The 18,381-nt window shown below is 42.0% G+C and overlaps 1 protein-coding gene across 11 annotated transcripts in view; it reads right to left on the reverse strand.

Moving 5' to 3' along the window:
- The window catches only part of STX8 (syntaxin 8), a 380,941-nt gene that overhangs the window by 307,759 nt on the left and 54,801 nt on the right, over positions 1–18,381 (reverse strand). For all 11 annotated transcript variants that reach the window (XR_013405821.1, XR_013405823.1, XR_013405822.1 and 8 more), the window contains 1 exon segment: positions 3,465–3,589. Coding sequence is in view for 3 of the 11 variants with exons in the window: in NM_001265754.1 (NP_001252683.1) it covers positions 3,465–3,589 (125 nt within the window). In the remaining 8 variants the exon portion in view is untranslated.

The following is an 18,381-nucleotide window of genomic DNA, read 5'->3' on the forward strand; positions in this document are numbered from 1 at the left end:
GAATATGGCATTTTTTTTTTTCTTTTTTTTCTCAAAACAGAGTCTTGCCCTGTCACCAGGCTGGAGTGCAGTGGCGTGATCTCAGCTCACTGCAAGCTCTGCCTCCCAAGTTCAAGCCATTCTCCTGCCTCAGCCTCCCGAGTAGCTGGGACTACAGGTGCCCGCCACCACGTCCAGCTATTTTTTGTATTTTTAGTAGAGATGGGGTTTCACCATGTTGGCCAGGATGGTCTCAATCTCTTGACCTTGTGATCCGCTTGCCTCAGCCTCCCCAAGTGCTGGTGTGAGCCACCGGAATATAGCATTTCAAAACACAAAGGTAAGATCAGTGGAAAGAAACTGACCTGCAATGTGCATTGCCACTCCCCCTAAACTCCACCCACACCCCAGCGGCCAGCAGGCTTCCCAAGGGTGAGAATCTTCATAAGGAAGCTCTGTTCTGGAGACTGTGACAAACACTTTGAGGAGCATCCTCTCACACCAACCTAAAGCAACCCCTGAAAGTAGCACCTTCTCCGGGACAAGCATCCTCTTCCCGACTGAAAACAGCTTCTCTTGTCAAAATGCAACAATGCCAGAAAATGCATGAGTATCAGCTATAAGGTGCTCCATTCAGGAACTGTGAATCCTGAAGAGTGGTTGTGCTGCATGTAAAGCTGTGTTGCGGCCGGGCGCGGTGGCTCAAGCCTGTAATCCCAGCACTTTGGGAGGCCGAGATGGGTGGATCACGAGGTCAGGAGATCGAGACCATCCTGGCTAACACGGTGAAACCCCATCTCTACTAAAAAATACAAAAAACTAACCGGGCAAGGTGGCGGGCGCCTGTAGTCCCAGCTACTCAGGAGGCTGAGGCAGGAGAATGGCGTGAACCCAGGAGGCAGAGCTTGCAGTGAGCCGAGATCCGACCACTGCACTCCAGCCTGGGCGACAGAGCGAGACTCCGTCTCAAAAAAAAAAAAAAAAAAAAAAAAAAAAAACCATATAATTTTTTACTTGCAAATTAAAAATTGTTTTAAATTTAGAAAGTCATACAGCTAACTATATGACTCAGTCATTCCACTTGTAGGTATTTACCTCAGGAAAAAAATGCAAATTTATGTCCATACAAAGACTTATACATGAATGCAAATAGCAGCTTTCTTTGTAACAGCCAAAAACTGAAAACCACCCAAATATTAATCAACAGGTGAATGGATACACAGATTGAGGTAAATCCACACAATGGAATACAAATCTACAATGTAAGAGTGAAATGCAGGCCAGGCATGGTGGCTCACGCCTATAATCCCAGCACTTTGGGAGGCTGAGTCGGGTGGATTGCTTGAGGTCAGGAGATCAAGACCAGCCTGGCCAACATGGTGAAACCTCATCTCTACTAAAAATACAAAAAAAATTAACTGGGCACGATGGTGGGCGCCTGTAATCCCAGCCACTCGGGAAGCTGAGGCAGGAGAATTGCTTGAACCCAGGAGGTGGAGGTTGTGGTGGGCCAAGATCGTACCACTGCACTCCAGCCTAGGCAACAAAGCCAGACTGTGTCTCAAAAAGAAAGAGTGAAATACTGATATACATAACCAGTTCAATGAATCTGAAAATAATTATGCTTAGACAAAGAAGCCAGAGCCCCTTCTTCCCCAAAAGATACATACTGTATAGTTCTATTTACATAAAATTATAGAAAATAGAAACTAATTTATAGTGACAAAAAGCAGTTCAGCAGTTGTCTGAGCATGGCGGGGAGGAACAATAGGAAGAATTACAAAGAGGCATGAAGAAAACTTTTGGGAGTAACGATTAGGTTCATTATTTTTATTGTAGTGATGGTTTCACAGGCATATATACATGTCAAAGCTTATCAAATCATATACTTCAAACATAGGCCATTTATGATCACATCAACTATATATCAATAAAACTGATTTTAGATTTATTTTCTCCTCCTCCTCCTCCCTCTTCCTTTTTATTTGTTAATTTTTTTAAAGATGGGATTTTACTATGTTGCCTAGGCTAGTGTCAAACTCCTACATTCAAGCCATCCTGTCACCTTGGCCTCCCAAAGTGTCAGGAGTACAGGTGTGTGCCACCAGGCCTGGCAATAAAGCTGATTTTAAAAAGCAGAATTAGAAAGAATAATATAGCTGTACATACTGACATTTTATAAAGTTCATAACACATACTAAGTCTTTTTTTTTTTCTTTGAGCTGAAGTCTCACTCAGTCATCCAGGCTGGAGTGCAGTGGCACGCTATATCAGTTCACTGCAACCTCTGCCTCCTGGGTTCAAGTGATTCTCCTGCCTCAGGCTTCCGAGTAGCTGAGTTTACAGGTGCGTGCCACCACATGCGGCTAATTATTTTATTTTTAGTAGAGACTGGGTGTCACCACATTGGCCAGGCTGGTCTCTAACTCCTGATCTCAGGTGATCCACCCGCCTTGGCCTCCCAAAGTGCTGGGATTGCAGGCGTGAGCCACCACACCCAGCCGACACATACTAAGTTTTAAAAAGGTGTGGAATTATATATATATGGAGAGAGCTAACTATCTCATGATTTCATTTATGTAAAGTAAGTATATTTATATTGAATATATGTATGTGAATATATACAAAAGGTCTAAGGAAATACATATTAATCTGTTTCCAGTTTGAGATTGGAGAACCAATATGGAGGGCTTTCATGTTATACATTCCTATATTGTTTACACTTTGTATAACAATCATGCATTACTTCTGAAATTTTACAAATATAAGAAAGTTAAAAAAAAAAAAAAAAGTAAAAAAGCCACAGGGCAAAAGATAAAAAAGAAAAGCCAAATTGACATATTTTATAACAACAACAACCACCAAAAAATGGAGTCTTGAGTTTGGAGACTAATTCCCAGTCGTGAAGCTAAAGCACAGAGCATAGGCATCAAATTCACTCGGACTTCGACTCAGATCTGCTGTCTCTGCTGTTACCCAATGGAAAGTCACCACTTCCATGAGCCACCAAGATGAGTGACAGCAACTGTCTATTCCCCAGCTATCCTGAGGCACACGCCAAAAGCTTTAAAGGACCAGCAGTTTTCACTCCAATTTTCAATGGGGATGAGGAACAATCAAGGTTCCAGTAAAAAATCTGGTGGTCGGGCGCAGTGGCTCACGCCTGTAATCCCAGCACTTTGGGAGGCCAAGGTGGGAGGATCATGAGGTCAGGAGATCAAGACCATCCTGGCTAATAGGGTGAAACCCTGTCTCGACTAAAAAAATACAAAAAATTAGCCAGGCATGGTGGCACGCGCCTGTAGTCCCAGCCTCTCGGAAGACTGCGGCAGGAGAATCGTTTGAACCCAAGAGGTGGAGGTTGCAGTGAGCCAAGATCACGCCACTGCACTCCAGCCTGGGTGACAGAGAAAGATTCTGTCTCAAAAAAACAAAAAAAATTCTGGCAAGGTTTCTGAGCCCACACTCCTCAGGGTATTTGGTACCTTGGATAATTTTCTGCTGCTGTTGCCGGATTTCATCAAAACCCAAGCCTCTGGTCTCCTCTGGCTCCTCAAAGAGCCAAGGGTTGGGTGCTCCTCGCTTAGCCTCTTCACTCATCAGGCTGGACCTAAAGAACAATATTAAACGATATTGATATATCTCAAAACATGCAGCTCAAATGCAAATTACTCCCACCAAGTGCAGAGGTGGCCAGCCTTGAATGCTTTGAAAATTCAATTCAAACACAATTTATTGCATCCTGAGTTTATGCCAGGAACTGTATTCAGTGCTGGAAGAGATACAGGGATGAATAAGGCACAAGCTTGGTCCTCAGAATTACAGCCTGTTATAGAGATGATGAGAGAACATAATATTTGTACTAATCCTCTAAGAAATGTTTGAGTTAATCCTAAGAGAAGTTGGTAATAAATGAGGTTCTTAAATTTCAAAAACAGAAGGCTGAACAGTAGCCTTTTTATTAGGACAAAGTTTGTCTCAGAGGCTATGTGACCCCAAAGGTACAAATATTATTTCTCAAGCAGATACAATGTTGCCACTACAGATTACAATGTTTTTTTTTTTTTTTTTTTTTTTTTTTTTTTAGAGACCATATAATTTCCCATTAAAGGATATTTGGAGCCAGGCGTAGTGGCTCATGCCTGTAATCCCAACAATCTGGGAGGCCGAGGCAGGCAGATCACCTGAAGTCAGGAGTTCCAGACCACCCTGGCCAACACGATGAAACCCTGTCTCTAATAAACACAAAAACGATTAGCCAGGCTTGGCAGTGGGCATCTGTAATCCCAGCTACTTGGGTGGCTGAGGCAGGAGAACTGCTTGAACTGGGAGGCAGAGGTTGCAGTGAGCCAATATAGCGCCACTGCACTGCAGCCTGGGTAGCAGAGCAAGACTCTGTCTCAAAAAAAAAAAAAAAAAAAAAAGGAGTATTTGATTGCTCACAGACACAGGCAGGGTTTCAATACCAATTTTGTGACTTTAATGTAGCATTCATAACAGAATAAACACATTCTGATTTGTCAATCTTAACCTTACTCCCTCTAACAATCCATGTGCCCTTTCTGCACCAGATCAGTTGGTCTCGCTATCTAAGGATCAGGAAACACATGATTTCCACCTCAATCCCCATGTTTTCAGGATTCTCCTCCTCTCAAGTAGCTCCTCTCCTCTCCCTGCCTGTCCACATTCTGTCCAAGCTGAGAAGACCATCTTGTCCAGGACACCACCTTCTGACCACTTCAACGAAGAGATGAACATTCACTTTAGAGCTCTCATCAGATTCATGAAAAATCATAGAATAAATGGTGGGTGGGACATCAGCAAGATGGCTGATTAGAGGCACCTGGTGCTCACCTGCCCCCCCACTTTCTTACGGAAGGACAAAGGCAATGAATAAACAGCTAAGATTTGACTTCAGTGTGGGAAAGCACCGGACTGCAGTGGGGAAGTGGAGAGGCCCCTGTGGTGATTGAAAGTCTAGAAGGGCAGCATGAAGGCCCCCAGCCTCCGTGGCCCCATCTCTTCCACCAGGATTGGGTAGGCCTGGACATATGAGGGCCTTCTCCCTTTGAGGAAAAGGTAAGCAGGAGATTTCCACCTGCCTCCACTGCCGCGGCAAATACCTACAGTCCCTACTACAGGAGGATCCCCCAGTCCTTGCAAGTTCTGAGCCCAATTTGGAGAGCTGCTGGGAATTCGTACAGTTGCACTGCCCCAGATTAGGCGTACACCCCACTCCCCACCCACCCCATGAGCCAAGTTACTACAGCACGGCGCCATCTTCAGACCACAGCTCCCTCTGGAGTGTGCCCTCCTCTTGGGGCCAGTAGCCACTGCACCTTTCCAGCACTGGGACTCCATCTTCATGCCACCAAACCTACACAGGTGGCTGAACTCCACACCCCAGGCCCCAGGAATGGCTGTGACTCTGGTCCTGCACTGAAGGAAAACCACCATCCTCACTTTCAGCCACAGAAACAGTCCCACCCAGGGCAAACCCACTCTCGAGCCAACCAAACTGCTGTATACCCCCCTGCAAGCAGAAGGCCTGTGCAACTGACAGGCTAGCACAGTGACTACACTCCTGCATCCAGGATCTGTGACACAGTCGGGCAGTGCAGCCCCCTACAGACATGCCCCCAGCCTACCGAAAGGCTCCCCACCTCAATCAGGGCCTGAGAAACAACCCTGCAGGATGCCCCTGGCAGACATAACCCCAAGTCAGCCAAGTGGCCCTATGTCCACATCCCAGGCCTGAAAAACAGCCCATGGGTTACCCCCAGCAGCAACTCCCCTAGGCCAGCTGAGCAGCCCTGTGTTCACATCCCAGGTCTGAGATGCAACTCCTCAGGCCACTCCCGGCAGACATGCCCAGAGGGCTGTCAAGCAGCCTTATGCCCACCTCTCATGCCTGAGAAATAGCCCTGTGGGCTGTCTGCAGCAGGCATTCCCCCCAGGAGAGCTGAGCAGCAGTGTGCCCATGTCCCAAACCTGAGAAACAGTCCAACAGGCCACCTCTGGCAGGCATACTCCCAGCCTGGCCAAGCAACCAAGCAACTGTGCCCTCAGCCAGAGTAAGGGAAGCAACCCCAACCCCAGCAAGTGAGACCCCAAGTTGGACAACCCACCATGTGAATGCATGCATCGTTGACCTGACAAATAGCCCAGTGAGCACATCCCTGGCAAAGTCATGCCACCACCACCACAAAGCCTCTCAGCTGAGGCCACTGAGACACTCACAAACATCACTAGCATGGATTACAGTTGAAGAAACTATACAAAAACTACACTACTATGCCCACCTGGAACCAAATCCAATGCATCCCACTAAACCAACACCCCAAGATCCATTCATATGAATATTTCTTTCCCTGCAAAACCTACTGCATAGAATTGGAAGAAGCAACTATTCCACCAGATGCATAGAAATCAACATAGGGATACATCGAACATGAAAAAGTAAGGAAACATGACACCTCCAAAGGAATACAATAATTCCTGTGTAATAGACCCCAATGATAGAGAAATATACAAAATGACAGAAAAAGATTTCAAAATAGTAATGTTACAGTGAGATACAAGATAATAGAGCTAGACGATTTGATGAAATCAGGAAAACAATTCATGACTTGAATAAGAAATTCAACAAGAAGATAAATACCATAAAAAAGAACAAAACAGGTATCCTAGAGTAAAATAATTCAATGAATAAACAAATACAAGCTAGAAGCTTTACCAAAAGAATAGACCAAGCAGAATTTTATTTATTTATTTATTTATTTACTTATTTAGAGACAGGTTCTCACTGTCACCCAGGCTGGAGTGCAGTGGCATTATCTCAGCTCATTGCAACCTCCACCTCCAGGGTGTGCCATCACATCCAGCTAATTTCTGTATTTTTTGGTAGAGATGGGGTTTCACCATGTTAGCCAGGTTGGTATCAAACTCCTAACCTCAAGTGATCTGCCTGCCTTGGCCTCCCAAAGTGCTAGGATTACAGGTGTGAGCCACCATGAGTGGCTGAATTTTTGAACTTGAAGACAGACCTTGTGAAATAACACAGAAAAATGGAAAAAGAAAAAAGTAAAATGAAATGAAGAAAGCCTACATAATTCAGGGAACACCATTAAGTGAACATTCACATTGTAGGTGTTCCAGAAAGACAAAAGAAGGGGAAATGTACAGAAAACACTGAATGAAATAGTAGCTGAAAACTTCCCAAGTCTTGGGAGCTTCCAGATCCAGGAAGCCAAAAGAATCCCAAATAGATTCCATTCTAACAGGACCCCTCTTAGGCACATTAGAGTCAAATTATCAAAAGTCAAAGACAAAGAATTCTAAAAACAGCAAGAGAAGGACTGGGTGCAGTGGCTCATGCCTGTAATCCCAGTACTTTGGGAGACAGAGGCAGGCAGATCACGATGTCAGGAGTTCAAGACCAGCCTGGCCAACATGGTGAAACTCTGTCTCTACTAAAAATACAAAAAACTAGCTGGGTGTGGTGGCAGGTGCCTGTAATCTCAGCTACTCAGGAGGCTGAGGCAGGAGAATCACTTGAACCCAAGAGGCGGAGGTTGCAGTGAGCTGAGACCACGCCACTGCAATCCAGCCTGGGCAACAGAGCAAGACTCCATCTCAAAAACAAACAAATAACAACAACAACAAAAACAGCAAGAGAAAAGCATCAAATCACCTATGAGGGAATTCCCATTAGACTAATAGCAGATTTCTCAGCAGAAATCTTACCAATCAAGAGAGAATAGGATTTTATGTTCAAAGCACTAAAAGAAAAAAAAAAATCTGCCAACCAAGAATATTACATGTAGCAAAGATATCTTCCAGAAATGAAAGAGAAATAAAATCTTTCACAGACAAGCAAAAACGAAGGTAATCCATCACGACTAGACCAGTCTTATAAGAAATGCTCAAGGGAGTACTATACTTGGAAGTGAAAAGATCATAACAGCCATTATAAAAACATGTGACACTATAAAACTCATGGGTGGAGCCAAAATGCCAAGGAAAACCAGAAAGAAAGAAATCAAGCCTTATCACTTCAGAACACTACCCAACCACAAAAATAAATAAGACGAAGTAAGGAACAAAGGATATACAAAGCAACCAGAAATCAATAAAATGACAAGATAAGTCCTCACCTATTAATAATAACCTTGAATGTAAGTGAATTAAATAACTCATTAAAAGACATAGACTGGATAACTAGATTAAAAAAAAAAAACAGGCCGGGCGCGGTGGCTCAAGCCTGTAATCCCAGCACTTTGGGAGGCCGAGACGGGCGGATCACTAGGTCAGGAGATCGAAACCATCCTGGCTAACACGGTGAAACCCCGTCTCTACTAAAAAACACAAAAAACTAGCCGGGCGAGGTGGCGGCGCCTGTAGTCCCATCTACTTGGGAGGCTGAGGCAGGAGAATGGCGGGAACCCGGGAGGCGGAGCTTGCAGTGAGCTGAGATCCGGCCACTGCACTCCAGCCTGTGCGACAGAGCCAGACTCCGTCTCAAAAAAAAAAAAAACAAACAAACAAACAACAACAACAACAAAAAACAAGACTAGACTTAACTATATGCTGCCTAAAAGAAACTCACCTGACCTACAGACACACATAGACTGAATGAAAGCAAAGGTATGGAAAAAGATATTCTATGCAAACGAAAACCAAAGGTAAGCAGGAGTAGCTGTATTTATATCAGACAAAACAGACTTCAAGTCAAAAGCTGTGAAATCAGACAAAGAAGGACATTACATAAGAATAAGGGGATCAATTCAACAAGAGAATATAACAACTGTAAATATATACACATTCAATACCAGAGCACTCAGATATATAAAGCAAACATTATTAGCTCTAAAAGGAGAGAGAGACTCAAATAGTGTAATCGCTGGGGATTCTAACATCTCACTCGCAGCACTGGACAGATTATTCAGACAGACTACACCACAGAACAAACAGACCTAACGGACATTTACAGAACATTTCACGCAACAGCTACAGAAAATACATTCTTGTCAACAGCACACAGAACATTCACCAGGACTGACCATATGTTAGGACACAAAACAAGTCTCAAAAATTTTTTTAGACTTTGAAATTGAAATCATACCATCTTATTTAACCACAGTGGAAAATATCAATAACAAGAGGAACATGCAAAATGATACAAATACATGGAAATTAAACAACATACTCTTGAACAGCCAATGAGTGAAGGACAAAATTAAGAATGGAATTTTAAAATTCCTTAAAGTAAATGAAAATAGAGGCACAACATACCGCAACCTATGGGACACAGCAAAAGTAGTACTATGAGGCAACTGTATAACAATAAAGGCCTACGATAAAAACCTAGAAAGATTTCAAATAACCTAATAATGTATCTCAAGGAAACTAGGAAAGCAAGAATAAACCAAACCCAAAATTAATAAAGGAAAGAAATAATAAAGATCAGAGGAGAAATAAATGAAATTGAAATAAAAAATGTATTTAAAAAACCAACAAAATAAAAGTTGGTTTTGTGTAAAGATAAAATTCAGAAACCATTAGCTAGACTAAGAAAAAAAGAGATATGACTCAAACAAATAAAATCAGACAAGAAAAAGGGGACATCACAATGGATGCCACAGAAATACAAAGAATCATTACAGGATACTACGAACAACTCTACACCAATAAATTCAAAAACCTAGAGGAAATGGGTAAATTTCTGGACACATACAACCTACCAAGACTGAACCAAGAAGACATGTTTTTTTAAAACCTGAACAGAGCAATAACAAGTAATGAGTTTGAATCAATAATATAAAATCTGCCAACAAAGAAAAGTCCAGGACTAAATGGCTTTCATACTGAATTCTACCAAACCTTTAAAGAAAAATGCATACCAATTCTTCTCAAACTATTCCAAAAAATCAAAGGGGAGGGTATTCTACCTAATTCATTCTAAGAGGCTAGAATAACCCTGATATCAAAAGCAGATGAGAATACAACAGAAAAAGAAAAGTACAGGACAATATCCCTGATGAATATACACACAAAAAATCCTCAACAGAATGCTAGCAAATCAAATCCAACAATACATCACAAAGATAATATACTATGATCAAGTGGAATTTATCCCAGGAATGCAAGGATGGGTCAACATACACAAATCAATAAATGTGATACGTCACATCAACTATAAAGGACAAAACCCATATGATAATCTCAATAGATGCAGAAAAAATATTTGATAAAATTCAACATCTCAATTAAAAACTCTCAATAAATTAAGTATCGAAGGAAAGTACCTCAACACAATAAAGGCCATATATGACAAACCCACAGCTAACATCATATAGAAAAGGTGAAAGCTTTCCCTCTGAGAACTAGAAGACAAGGATGCCCACTCTCATCACTCTTACTCAACACAGTACTGGAAGTCTTAGCCATGGTAATCAGACAAGAGAAAGTAATAATGGCATTCAAATTGGAAAGGAGAAAGTCAAATTGTTTCTATTTGCGGAAAACATGATCTTATAGAGACAAAAGCCTAAAAACTACCAAAAAAAAAAAAAAAAAACCCTCTTAGAACTGATACACAAATTCAGTAAAGTTGCAGGATACAAAATCAACATACGAAAATACGAAAGTGGTGTTTCTATAAATAATGAACTAGTTGAAAAAGAAATCAAGAAGACAATCTCATTTACAATAGCAATCCCCCCCAAAATTACCTAGGAATAAATTTAACCAAGGAGGTGAAAGATCTCTAAAAGAAAAACTACACAATACTGATGAAAGAAATTGAAGAGGATACAGACAAAAGGAAAGGTATTTCATGCTCATGGATTGGAAGAATTAATATTGTTAAAATGACTATACTACCCAAAGCAAGCTACAGATTCAATGCAATCTCTATCAAAATACCAATAACATTCTTCACAGCAATAGAAAAAAAAAATCGTAAAAATCTGCAAGGAACCACAAAAGACCCTGAAGAGCCAAAGAGATCCTACGCAAAAAGAACAAAGCTGGAGGCATCACACTACCAGACTTCAAAATATACTACAAAGCTGTAGTAATGTACTACAACGCTGTTTTTATGGTACTGACATAAAAACAAACACACAGCCCAAGGGAACAGAATACTGAACCCAGAAATTTATCCATGTATCTAGAGCCAACTGATTTTTTTTTTTTTTCGAGGCAGAGTCTCACTCTGTAACCCAGCTGGAGTGCAGTGACACGATCTTCATTCACTGCAACCTGCGCCTCCCAAGCTCAAGTGAACCTCCCACCTCAGCCTCCTGAGTGGTTGGGATTACAGGCACATGCCACCACACTCAGACAACTTTTGTAGAGATGACGTTTCACCATGTTGTCCAGGCTGGCCTCAAACTCCAATCTGCCCACCTCAGCCTCCTAAAATGCTGGGATTACAGGTGTGAACACAGCCAAGCCAAGTCTCTGATTTTTGACAGAGGTGCCAAGAATACTCACTGGGGAAGACAGTCTCTTCAATAAATGGTGCTGGGAAACTGAATATGCACATGCATAAGAATGAACCTAGACACCCATCCATCACCCTATGCAAAAATCAACTCAAAATGAATCAAAGACCTAAACGTAAAACCCGAAACCACAAAAGTACCAGGCAAAAACAAGGAAAACACTTCAGGATGTTCATCTGGGAAAAGATTTTATGAGTAAGACCTCACAAGCACAGGCAACAAAAGCAAAAAGAAACAAATGCGATTATATCAAGCTAAAAAGCTTCTGCACAGCAAAGGAAACAGTCAATAGAGTAAAAATACAATCTGTAGGAGAAAATATTTGCAAACTGTTTATCTAACAGGGGATTAATATGCAAAATATATAAGGAACTCAAAATAGCTCAATGGCAAAAATAATAATAATAATGGATTGAAAAATGGGCAAGTGAGCTAGGCATGGTGGCATGCACCTCTAGTCCCAGCTACTCAGGCTGAGGTAGGAGGGTTACTTGAGCCTACACAACAAAGTGAGACTCTATTTCAAAAAAAAATAAATACACAAAATATGTGAAAGAAAGACAAATGATCTGACAAAATATTTCTCAAAAGATGACATACAAATGCACCAACAAATATATAAAAATTGCTCAGCATTACTAATTGTCAGGGAACTGCAAATCAAAATCACAATGAGGTATCATCTCATTCCACTTAGAATGTCTATCATCAAAAACACAAAACAACAAATGCTTGTGAGGAGGTTGAGAGACAGGAACTCTTAAGACACAGATGGTAGAAATGTAAACTAGTAGAGCCACTATGGAGAACAGTATGGGGGTTCCCCAAAAAACTATAACTAGAACTACCATATGATCCAGCAATCCCCCTACTGGGCACTTATCCAAAGGAAAGAAAATCAGTATATTGAAGAGATTTCCACACTCACATGTTTACTGCAGCACTATTCACAGTAGGCAAAATATGGAATCGAACTATCCAACAACAGATGAATGGATAAAGTGTGGTATAGACACACAACAGAATACTATTTAGCCATGAAAAAGAATGAAATCCTGTCATTCACGGCAACATGGATGGAACTGGAGGATATTATCTTAAGTAAAATAAGCCAGGAACAGAAAGCTAAACACTGCATGTTCTTACTCATATGCAGAAGCTAAAAAGAAGTTGATCTCATAGAAGTAAAAAGTATAACAGAGCACACCAGAAACTGGGGAGAGTAGGGAGAAGGGGAGAGCAAGAGATTTGTTAAGGGACACAAAATTATAGTTGGACAGGAGGAATAAGTTTGAGTGTTCTATTCACCAGTGTAGGATGACTACAGTTAACAATAATAGTCTAAAGTAGCTAGGAGGAGGATGTAGAATGTTCCCAACACAAAGAAACGAGAAATGTCTGAGATGATGAACATGCTAATTATCCTGACTGGCTCATTATATATTACATGTAGGAAAACATCACTAGGTATCCCATAAATATGTATAATTATTAAATGTCAAATAAAACAAAATGATAGGCCAGGCACGGTGACTCACGCCTGTAATCCCAGCACTTTGAAAGGCCAATGCAGGTGGACCACCTGCCGTCAGGAGTTTGAGACCAGCCTGGCCAACATGATAAAACCCCGTCTCTACTAAAAATACAAAAATTAGCCAGGCATGGCGGCAGGCACCTGTAATCCCAGCTACTCGGGAGGATGAGGCAAGGAAAATTGCTTGAACTCAGGCGGTGGATGTTGCAGTGAGCCGAGATCGCGCCACCGCATTCCAACACGGGCAATGAAGCGAAGACTCCGTCTCAAAACAAAACAAAACAAAAACGAAAAACAAATGATGACAATGATGTTACAGTAGCAATGACAATAATAAACATGCATTAAACATTTGCCCTGTTCAGGCACACCTCCAGGTGATGTATATATATTCAATCGTATCTCCATTACACATAATTCTTCTAGCTTTGTTCACATCTCCCATATCATCCAGAAACAACTGTTACCCTATTATTTAACCTTGTATATAGATAAGGTTCATATCTACTAGACAGAAGGCAGAAACTGAAAATCATCCTTCACTGTATGCACACTGTCCCACAATATGGAGTGAACACCTAACACCATATCACCTACTGGCAACATACGAACAGAAAGTTGCTGGAGGATTCAATAACTTTTCATTCCAAAAACATTTACTTAGTAGTTATTACATAGTTGGCATTGCTCTCATTAATGGGCATAAAGAAAAAATCGAATATAGACAAACAGACCAAAATCTCCACCCATACAAAGCATAGATTCTTGTTATAGGTGCTGTTTGCATTCTCGTGGGATGACACAATGTGTAAAATGTGTGCACACTGTCTAATGTCGTACTTGGAAGATGTTAACTATTATCATAACACCAATTGTTGCATTTTTTTTTACACAGAAGGCACTAAAAAATTGAAATAAATCTGTATATCCCAAAAGCAATATTAATTTCACTTTCAGTTTAGAACTTGAAAGCCTTTGTAAGAATATTATATGTTTCAAGAGACAAACCCAGGCAAAACTGGAAGATAATTTTTGATTCCTTAGACTAAGATTTTAAGCATAGAGTTGGTCTCAAGTGTACTAATTAGCATGCCAAACAGAAGTATGACTTTCTTCCACTTTACCAAAAGGGCAGACGTGTTTCTTTGAAATCATTCTCTCCCTGTCTCATTCATTCATTCACCTATTCATTTATTTGAAACAGGGTCTCACACAGTCACCCAGGCTGACGTGCAGTGGTACAATCATCACTCACCCCAGACTTGACCTCCAGAGCTCAAGGGATCCTCCCACCTCAGCCTCCTGAGTAGCTGGGACTACAGGTGCATGCCTCTGCACCTGGCTAATTACTTTTATTATTTGTAGAGATGGGGTCTCGCTATGTTGCCCAAGCTAGTCTTGAACTCCAGAGCTCAAACAAGCCTCTCACCTCGGGGATTACAGGCATGGGATTACAGGCATGAGCCACTGTACACAGCCTGAAGCCTTACTTTATGTGATTGGTACCAAGAATCTGAGATGCCACGATTTTGGATTCCTTCTCTATAATAATTATTCAGTTTCACATACCTTCAAATAAAGGGGAAGAATGCAATAGAAAAGGGAAGGAAAGAAGAAAATTTACAATCAAAGCCTATCCCAACTCTTACACCATCTTGCAAGAGCCATTTTTCAAATCAGGAATTACATGGGATTCGTTCATGGTTTACTGCAAATGCACGTGGGTCACAGGTATGTAAAGATACTTTGAAAGTGCATCAGTGACCAGCTATGAGCATCCAAATGAGTATATTGCTCCTGAGGTGATATTGCTCCTCTAAACTTAATGGTGGAATGAGTCACTTAATGTTAGAACCACAGTCATATGTGTATATAAACACCTATTAGAAAATAAAAGTGACAATATGGGCACAAGAAGAAAGTCATACTTCTGTTTGGCATGCTAATTAGTACACTTGAGACCAACTCTGTGCTTAAAATCTTAGTCTAAGGAATCAAAAATTTTCTTCCAGTTTTGCCTGGGTTTGTCTCTTGATATATACAATATTCTTCCAAAGGCTTTCAAGTTCTAAACTGAAAGTGAAATTAATATAGCTTTTGGGATACACAATTTAAAATTTTATTATTTTTATTTTTTGTTTATTTTTATGTATTTATTTATTTAGAGACGGAGTCTCGCTCTGTCGCCAAGGCTGGAGTGCAGTGGCACCATCTCGGCTCACTGCAAGCTCCGCCTCCCGGGTTCATGCCATTCTCCTGCCTCAGCCTCCTGTGTAGCTGGGACTACAGGCGCCCGCCACCATGCCTGGCTAATTTTTTTGTATTTTTAGTAGAGATGGGTTTCACCGTGTTGGCCAGGATGGTCTCGATCTCCTGACCTTGTGATCCGCTCGCCTTGGCCTCCCGAAGTGCTGGGATTACAGGCGTGAGCCACCGTGCCTGGCCCATTCACTGATAGCTCTCGTGAGCCCTAGTGCATACTTCTAAAAAATTGTTATTAAAGGGGAAAAACAATGCAAAAATATTTTTTTCACAATCTCAAAAATGACACACTAGAACCACAGTCATACGTGTATATAAACACCTATTAGAAAATAAAAGTGACAATATGGGCACAACTTAATACTAATATCACACATACATCACCACGGACATACATAGAAAAGATTTCCCAGGGTTATCTGATTCCCAAGGCTGAACTATCTAACTTCACTTCTCTCTGGTTTGGTGTTTCTACTTTGCTGATGCTCCAAAACTATGAGGAAATCCAGCAATGGATATACCTTCACTCAGAAAAGTAGGTAAGATCATGAGATCGTAGGTGTCCCTGGATGCACACTTGATTCTTTTCACTTGGTTTTATGTTCAATTTCACATTTGGGATGGTGCCTATTATTATGGTTCTAGGTACTAGGAAAATATGAAAAAAAATATGAAAATACAATTCTTGCTTTCAAGGAGTTTATAATCAAATTGAAATGAGAAACTAACCAACATGAAGCATGCTAGTTAAAATAAGAGAGCATCTAGCTTTGTATCCCTCCTGGGCAATTCCAAAAACCTTGTCAACTCTGGTTTTCTCATCCATAAAACAAGCAAACTAAATGGGCCAATGGTTTTCAACCTTTTTTTTTGAGGCAGAGTCTCACTCTGTCGCCCAGGCTGGAGTGCAGTGGCGCAATCTCGGCTCACTGCAAGCTCCGCCTCCCGGGTTCCCGCCATTCTCCTGCCTCAGCCTCCTGAGCAGAGTAGCTGGGACTACAGGCGCCCGCCACCACACCAGGCTAATTTTTTGTATTTTTAGTAGAGACGGGGTTTCACTGTGTTAGCCAGGATGGTCTCGATCTCCTGACCTCGTGATCCGCCCGCCTCGGCCTCCCAAAGTGCTGGGATTACAGGCGTGAGCCACCGCGCCCGATGGTTTTCAACCTTCTTTCTGACCCACACTTGAGGATATGATACCCTTGTTAATAGTGACATTGGCGAGTAAGTGGGGAAGACTCATCTTGGTGGGAGAAAGCAGATATTCTTTTTAATCCTGCAAAAGATGATTTCCTATTGTTGCAAATTGTGAATTAGGTTTTTTAAATCTCCTCTCAAATGTTGTCTCCCCAGAGAGGTTTCCCAGACTCCTCCATCTAAAATAGCATCTGTCTCTGTCACTCCTTCACCCCACTCCTCCTTATCTTGCTTAATTTTTCTTTATAGGACTGAAGTCACCAGCCATTATGCATTTGTTTGCTTTCTGTCTCCCACGCTAGACTATAAGCCCCACGAGGGCAGGGACCAGGTCTTATCTATCACTCCATCCTTTATCACATTATGGCTGGTATAATGGACACTGAAAGAAAAACATGGAATTAATTATTTTTTTAGCAAAACCCATAAATAAATGAATGAAATCAATAACGAGAGTTGTCAGTAAATTACAGTATCACGCATTGGTGCTATAATATGTTTTGTGATTTCAAAGGCATTTCACAAACATTACCTCATGTGAATCATACACAGCCCTGTGAGTAAGTCAGCAGAGGTATTACTGACAAGAAAACTAAGGCAAAGAGACCTTCAGTGGCTTCCTCAGGGCCACCAACCTAGTGGCAGAGCTAAGGGTTCAGCCCACATCTTGTGATTCTTCACCCAAGGCATTTCCTTTGTACCACTTCAGAGGTTTCATAAAGGTAAGGAGGCTGGGCACAGTAGCTCACGCCTATAATCCCAGCACTTTGGAAGGCCAAGGTAGGAGGACTGCTTGAGCCCAAGAGTTCGAGACCAGCCTGGGCAACAGAGCAAGACCCCTATTTAAAAAAGAAAAGAAAAGAGATGAGGAGATTTAAGGCAGCCTTGAAGAATCCATGAGGTTTAGCAAAGAAAGGAAGAGATGGTAAGGCATTCCAAGAAAAGGCAAAAACATGAATGAGGCTCCAGGACCAGGAATGTGTTATCACATAAACATGTGTGACGTAAGAGTGGAGAGTGGGCAAAATCTGGGGGGCCTGGATTTAGAATTAATTCTGAGGTAGGTAGCTACAGTGGCCCTCCATTTGTCCTAATAACTTTCATCCTCCTACTCTCCCAGGATCTCATCATTTTAGCTTTCTGCTAGTTCTTCTCCATCCTATAAATCCTCAAGCAATGACCTTCTCTCCTGTTTGCAGCCAAACTTCCATGGAGAGTTATTAACCTACGCTCACTAACTCCACTTCCTGACCCCGTTCACTCCTCAACCCACTGAAGTCAACTTCTGCCCCTTCACAACTAAAATCTTCACCCTCACAGCCTCCTCACTGCCAAACACTCTTCCCAGGCCTTACCAGACCCCTCTTCCAGGCCTCATGTGTCACAGCTAAGCCTATTATCCCCTTTCCGTGAATCCTCTCCTCTCTTGGCTTCCTCCACACCACTCTCTCCCACTGACAGTTCCACACCACTCTCTCCCACTGACAGTTCCTTCTCTATAATTTGCAGGTACCTCTTCCCCCGCCTGCCACTGAAATGTGGGTTCCCTGGGAATTTGATTTAGATCCGCTCCTCTCACAGTATTGTCTCTCTCTGGGCAAGTCTATCTGTGCTAGGGGCTTCAGGCTCTAAGAATAGATGCTAGCGGCTGGGCGTGGTGGCTGACGCCTGTAATCCCAGCACTTTGGGAGGCCGAGGTGGCCAAATCATGAGGTCAGGAGTTCAAGACCCGCCTGGCCAACATGGTGAAACCCTGTCTCTACTGAAAACACAAAAAATTAGCTGGCCGTCGTCGTGGGCGCCTGTAATCCCAGCTACTCGGGAGGCTGGGACAGGAGAATCGCCTGAACCTGGGAGACGGAGGTTACAGTGAGACGAGATCGTGCCACTGCACTCCAG

The sequence above is a fragment of the Macaca mulatta genome, chromosome 16, assembly GCF_049350105.2.
Source record: "Macaca mulatta isolate MMU2019108-1 chromosome 16, T2T-MMU8v2.0, whole genome shotgun sequence".
Classification (NCBI taxonomy): Eukaryota; Metazoa; Chordata; class Mammalia; order Primates; family Cercopithecidae; genus Macaca; species Macaca mulatta.